The 7,264-nt window shown below is 46.1% G+C and overlaps 1 protein-coding gene across 1 annotated transcript; it reads right to left on the bottom strand.

Moving 5' to 3' along the window:
• Positions 1 to 533: 533 nt before the first annotated feature.
• On the bottom strand, positions 534 to 7,201 carry LOC117805434. The gene is made up of 3 exons (XM_034674165.1): positions 6,752 to 7,201; positions 1,366 to 6,643; positions 534 to 1,272 (listed from the first exon to the last, which is right to left on the bottom strand). The coding sequence occupies exons 2-3, from the start codon at positions 6,339 to 6,341 to the stop codon at positions 534 to 536; spliced, it is 5,715 nt and encodes a 1,904-aa protein (XP_034530056.1). The 5' UTR covers positions 6,342 to 6,643; positions 6,752 to 7,201.
• Positions 7,202 to 7,264: the final 63 nt, after the last annotated feature.

The following is a 7,264-nucleotide window of genomic DNA, read 5'->3' as shown; positions in this document are numbered from 1 at the left end:
GAACAGATGCTTCATATAATACAAGACAAAGTACAGAAACGGCAAAACTAATGTGGTGTTAAGCGTAGCGGTCAACAGAAAGTGTCACTCCCGACTCACCCTTCCTCGTTAACAAAAACCAACAGACTACAGGTGCGTGGAATTATTTGTAACCACCGCGCCCACACCCACAGTGACGTACCCACCACTCAAATGCCAGCAGAGTGCACACACCCCCCTCACATCAATATACAGCACTTACCAACACGTCACATATAAAACACACACATATGGCTCCTACATTCCGGCCCCTAATTATGCTAAAACACTAATTACACAACAACTAACCTGTAGGAGACAGAAACTGCAACAAAATCAATCAGTTTACAACATTACATTCAAATACAAATCCATCGAGTCCAAAAAACCCCCCCCAAAGACTCTAGCTGGAAGTTTTAGCTGAAGTTCATTACCATGTCCGTTTGCGAATGTCCAAGTCAAAAAAAAACAATACAGTCCATGTCTGCAAAAAGCTCAAGAGTCAATTCAGATCTTCATGGCTCCTCTGCTTCCTGAAGAAGGCACACCTTAGTGATGGGCCTGTCCAGGCAGCTGGTCTTCGTCTTAACACGAATCTGTCTCACCAGTCCTCTCTTATCAGGAACAGCTTGCACCACTCTTCCAGTGAGCCACGAGTTACGAGGCGCAGACTCATCCACAACGACAACAAGATCTCCAGGGATGAAGTTCCGTCTGGTGCTCTGCCACTTCTGTCGCTCCTGAAGTTGAGGCAAGTACTCCTTGACCCACCGCTTCCAGAACAAATCAGCTATGTACTGCACTTGTCTCCAACGACGACGGGCATACACATCCTCCCTCTGGAACACTCCTGGCGGCAATGATGGTTTAGACTTAAGAAGGAGAACGTGGTTAGGGGTCAACGCTTCTAAGTCATTGGGATCGGTGGAGGCCTTGGTTATTGGGCGGCTATTAATAATAGCCTCAGCTTCACAAAGGATTGTATGGAGACCTTCCTCATCAAGATTTTGCGCTCTCAAAGTAGAGTTCAGCACCTTCCTTACAGACCTTATCAACCGTTCCCACACTCCGCCGTGATGGGACCCAAGAGGGGGATTAAAGACCCACTTGATTCCCTTCTGTAGAAGCACGTCATTGATCTGGGCATGATTCCATTTTCCTATTGCCTCCCTGAGCTCTCGCTCGGCTCCAACAAAGTTTGTGCCGTTGTCAGAACGCAGCTCCAACACCTGTCCTCTCCTTGCCACGAAGCGCCTGAGGGCGTTGACAAAGGAATCTGTGTCTAGTGACGACGCTACTTCAAGATGCACTGCTCTTAACGCCAAGCACGTAAAGATAACCCCATACCTCTTTACTGTGATCCTTCCTCTTCTGACCTCAAAAGGTCCGAAGTAATCTACTCCAGCTCGAGTGAATGGAGGCTCATCAGGAGACACTCTGTCGTGGGGAAGATCTGCCATTCGTTGACGTCCCGGTGCAGCATGCAACCTACGGCAAACAACACACTTTGACAGAGTCTTCCTTATAGCAGTACTGGCACCTGGGATCCAGTATCTTTGGCGCAGCTTTGACAGCATATGGTTACGTCCACCATGCCCTGTGGCTTGATGTATATGACGGAGAACAAGATCGGAAATGTGAAGGTCCTTGGCCAATATAGCAGGATGTTTGGCCTCAACCGGCATAGCTGCTCTACTAAGCCTACCCCCAACTCTCAGAATGCCTCCTTCAAGTATGGGATCAAGCTTGTAGAGATTACTGGTTCTTTTCACACTTTCCCCCTTCTGCAGAATGGATCTCTCTTCTGTGAACCTCTTTTCTTGGCAAAAGCGAACAATTGCAATCTCTGCATTGTGAAACTCTTCGACTGAAAGAGGACCTTTTGCAGCCTGAGCCTTGACCATCTGCATCTTCTCATTTAGCCTTTCTTCAAGCTGCCTTTCACTCAAGCCAGACTGAGCGAAAGCTGCTCTCAACTGCTTCCTCCTTTGACTAAGAGCCAAAAGCAACGTCTTAAACCTAAGGAGCCAACAAACCATCCTCTTCAACTTAATCCAAGAGGAGAAATAACATATGAAACGCATAACCAAGCCCGTCTGCTCATCAGCTTGGATTGCATTCACAGACACAACTGTCTTAACCTCAGGATCTTCTGGAGAGAGCTTCCCAGAGACATCAGGGTTTTCAGGCCAATCACTTTCAGGCTCGACAAGAAACTTGGGCCCTAACACCCAAGCGTCAGCCTTCAAGAAGGATCCCACTTTAGCCCCTCTGGAAGCCAGATCTGCAGGATTACTCAATGTATTCACGTACCTCCATTGCGATGGACTGGACAGTGTGAGTATTTCTGACACCCGATTTGCAACAAAGGTTTTGAATCTCACAGTTTCGTTCCTGATGTACTTCAACACGGAAGTACTGTCAGTCCAAAAAACGGAATTTTGCAGAGGCAACTGCAACTCCTTCCTCCACAGCTTATCCATCCTGCCTGCAACCACTGCCGCTGTCAATTCCAGAAGAGGAATAGTGACGGATTTCAATGGAGCGATGCGGGCCTTTCCCATCACAAATGCACAATGCACAAGAGGTTTCAAGCACCTTTCAACCCTGAAATTCTCAAGCTGATGGAGTTCCTTGAGCCAGGCTATCCATTCTTGGGCCACCATGACTGGCAAGGGATCATCCCAACCAAGCTGACTTCTGCACAACCTCTGAAGGATTCTCTTTGCAGAAAGGACAACAGGTGCCAGGAATCCCAAAGGGTCGTAGATGGAGCTGATGACCGACAAAATCCCTCTCCTTGTCAGAGGCCTGTCCCTGAGTGTGATCTTAAACTTAAAGACATCTTCCTGGACACACCATTGTACCCCCAAGGCTCTTTCCATGGGCAAGATATCACTATCCAAGTCAAGATCCTTAACTTCAATAGATCTTTCCTCTCGAGGAACGGCAGCAAGCACAGTGCGCCTATTGCTAACCCATTTGGTTAGCTGGAAGCCTCCTTTAGCACAGATAGCACAGAGATCTTGATAAAGCAATACAGCCTCCTCTTCAGAACCAACAGATACGAGGCAATCGTCCACATAAAAATTACGCAGAATGGTGTCAATGACCTTAGGACTGAACTGACCTCGGTTATCTTCTGCACACTTTCTTAAGGCAAAACTTGCACAACTTGGAGATGACGCAGCTCCAAAGAGATGTGCAACCATTCTATGATCCACAAGGTCCTGATTGTGGTCTCCATTTGGCCACCAAAGAAACCTTAACAGGTCCAAGTCTGAGCTTGCACTGTCCTTGTTGAACCTCCTTTTGAGACTCAGTGCTCGCTGCTCGGCCACCTTCCTATTATTAGGCATTTTCAGGTCACCTTGCTTCAAAGGCAAACCAATGCTATAATGGCCATCAACCAACCTAGCTGACTCTGAAACGGACTCCATGAAGTGTCGGTCTTCCCTAGACAGCCCGAGTTGTTCGTCCTGAGCACATTCAGGGAAGTCTGTCTTTGTCTGCTGCTCCCAGAGCTCATCAAGCTTTGCAACAGAAATCCTGTTAACAGTGACATCATACTCCACACAGTTATCAGTGATGCACTCTTCTCTAAGAGGACCATTCACAGTCCAACCCAACATCGTTTTAACCGCATACGGACCACCATTCACGCTGCGAACAACCTCCCATGGCTCAAGGGCCCTGGGAACGTTGGTTCCAATAAGTAGGTCCACGCCTGAGTCAATCTCTGCTATCTTTAAATGCTCTAGGTGTGGCCATCTTACAAGATCTTCCTGTCTGGGAATGTTACCTTGATGGACAGGCATACATTTTTGTGTGAACATCTCAGGTAGCTCAATGAAAGAGTCTGCGCCAAACCCAGCTACCTCTAGGTCTGCCACAATATTACTGCCGACTACTTTCTCTTGACCCATGGTTCTAAGGAGAATGTCTGTTTTCCTACCTGTAATATTCAACCTGTTCATTAGTCCTTCAGTGCAGAATGACGCTGAGCTCCCAGGATCCAGAAAGGCATAAGTAACAAGTGTTTCTTGCCCTTTCTTAGACTTAACTTGCACTGGCAGTATAGAGAGAGTACAATCATGCTCACCGGCCCCAGTAAGCCCACTAGACTGCACTGAAATCAAAGCACTTCCACCCGTGGCTCCTGCTCCCCCCCTTACTTGCACTGAACCATCTTCACCTTCTTTGCGGTGGATGTGCAACATGGTGGGATGCTTCAGATTGCATACCTTACATGAAAGGCGCTTCCTGCAATCCTTACTTCTGTGCCCAATGCACAAACAGCCAAAACACAACCCATTTTCTTTCAAGAAGGACATCTTCTCACTATGCGTCTTCTTCTCCAATAGAAGGCATAGATCCAGGGTGTGTCCAGCTCCACAAAACAGGCAAACCTTTACCACGGGTGTATCGATTCTTCTCTTCGTCCCAGCTTCAACCTTCTCATCCACACTAGTAACAGTAGTGGCAAAACTACTTCCCTTCGGCTTAAAAGAAGGTTGGGATTTAACATGTCTAACATCCTTTCTTACTGCCGCCGGAGAATCACTAAGGTCTCCAAAGATCGGGTCGTTTGCAATTTTCACTTGCCTTTCAATAAACCCAACAATGTCCCGAAAGTTGGCTCTTCGATGGAACCTTTCCTGTATATCACAGACGACATCTCTCCAACGATCCCTGAGCTTATAAGGCAATTTCTTTGTTACTGTCTGCATATTAGTAGGAGCATCCAACTCATGTGTGGACTCAGCTCCTTCCATAGCATTACAGCATGCCCGCAACAAGAAGCTATATGCCTGCAAAGCTTTCACATCCTCAGATTTTACCACCGGCCATGTGAAAACTTTCTCCATGTAGGCAGAAGCAATTTTCAATGGATCGCCAAAATGTTCCTGGAGCAAAGATTTAGCCTCGACATATCCACTCTCATGAGGCATATGCTGACAGCTTCTAACCATCTCCCTAGGCTGCCCTCTGGTGTACTGCTCAAGGAAGTATAAGCAATCTCTTGCACTGTGGGTCTTTTGCTCAATACTATGTTCAAAGGCCCTGATGAAAGCCTGATACTGCAAAGGATCCCCATCAAAAAACTGAATGTCACGTCTTGGAAGAAGAGAGAGAGATTGCTGCTCCACCAGTAAGGATGTTATCTCATTTTGCCTCTCCAAGACTGATATTAAGCGTCCCTGATCAGTGCTACTTCTCATCACAGGTGCAGAGAGATCTTGTTCTACATAGGGTCCAGTATTAAAGCTCTGTGTACCACTTTTCTTCATCTTTGAATCTAGTCCTGGCAGCTGGTATGACAATGTGGCTTGAGGTTGCAGTTCCACATTTCTTACCTTGGGTCTTACATCCACCAAATGTTGTCCAAGCTGGCCACCTACAGAGGTATACAGAGATGCCTGGCCTGCAACCACAGGCACAAAGATCTCAGCATCAACATTCAATGCTTGAACCCTACCCTTTTCCCTTTCCAGGTACGAGCTCATTCCATCCACTCTACTACGCACAGCACTGGAAACACGTGAAGTGTTGGAGGCTTTCAACACATTCAATTTAGCTGCAGATGCAGCTATTTCCATCTCCAAATCAAGCTTCTCTTTCCTTTTCCTGAGCTGCTCCTCTTGCTCTTCCAAAACATGCTTATCCTTTAACAACCTTTGGCGAGCCATAAGTGCAGCCATATCTGCCTCAGCCTTAATACATGCAGATGAAGTGGACGAAACACTGGATCTTCCGACTGAACTTCTTTTGTTCGATTCTCTGCTTGCAACATTAGAGATGCTGTCACTCGGCCTAATATCATCCTCAACATGATTGGAAACAAACAACTCTTCATTATTTTGTGCATCTTGCAACTCAACACCAGGCAGCAGTGACTGAGGGAATGTAGAAATATCTGTATTCCTCAGGGTTAGGATTTGGGCATCAGAAAGCCATTCCTTCACCTCATCCACAAACCTATGATGGTGTCCATGCACGCTGGAAAACCACACATTTTGTTTTTCTTGTTCTTCCTGAGGAAGCAATGGAATTACAGAATCATGGAGCTTACCTGCATCATCAAACAGCACATGCAAATTTTCAAGCTGAGACTGAATGTTTGTAGCATTATCTTTATTTTGCATTAGACCTTTAATTTCCTTTGAAACACCTTTAATTTGATTTACTTTTACTTTTCGCTCCTTTTGAAGACTTTCAATTTTATTCGCAAATGCTTTGGCAGTGAGTTTACTTTGTCTCTTATCCTCCTTTTTTTGACCCACATCAGAAGAGGGATTTGATCTGCCTGACTCCATTTTCATTCACAAATTATCAAAAACCATGCAAAATACGTTCATAACTATAGTCAGTTGACCTTTAAGAATACTACAACAAGCTTCACAAAAACACTCAATTAACAGGTAGACCAAATATTCCCCTCTAAACTGCCTACAGAAAACTAGACTAACCAACTCACCCTAGTCTTCTGTGGCTCAAGCGGTGGGTATTTATGTACCTGTATACCGATGGTCCCGAATCAGACAAGCTGTCTTAAAACGAGAACCACGGCGGTACTCCCGAGACAATTTGCTCCACCCGCCGATGACACGAAAATAACAAACGGCTGAAAAACAAAAAACAATACAACCACCTTACGTGGCTATATCGCTTATGCCTACCAGGGGAATAGTTTGATTCACCAAAGGAACCTGTTGAGTGTGTGTAGCAGTACCTTAATTCCAGCGGTGATGATGAATGAACGTAGTAGTAGGCAGGGCGTGAATGAATCAGAGGAGACCAGCGATGAATGAACTGTTACTCACCCGCGTAACAGCGAGCGCTCCAGGAGTCCATAAACGAAACATCTTCCACGTATCAACACTTCGATAACTTTTCTGTTGACTAATGTTGCGGCTGACTGACGATTTATCCAAACCAAAACCGACACGCCGCGGAAGGCTAAGCACGGGAGTTTACCTGTGACGCGCACTCACAGAAACACACATCCACTTCTAATGCTCGTTAATGCTCTTTATTTCTAACGATGCGCAACTTGAACAGATGCTTCATATAATACAAGACAAAGTACAGAAACGGCAAAACTAATGTGGTGTTAAGCGTAGCGGTCAACAGAAAGTGTCACTCCCGACTCACCCTTCCTCGTTAACAAAAACCAACAGACTACAGGTGCGTGGAATTATTTGTAACCACCGCGCCCACACCCACAGTGACGTACCCACCACTC

The sequence above is a fragment of the Notolabrus celidotus genome, chromosome 21 (assembly GCF_009762535.1).
Source record: "Notolabrus celidotus isolate fNotCel1 chromosome 21, fNotCel1.pri, whole genome shotgun sequence".
Taxonomy (NCBI): domain Eukaryota; kingdom Metazoa; phylum Chordata; class Actinopteri; order Labriformes; family Labridae; genus Notolabrus; species Notolabrus celidotus.
This window is presented reverse-complemented; position numbering and strand designations above follow the sequence as displayed.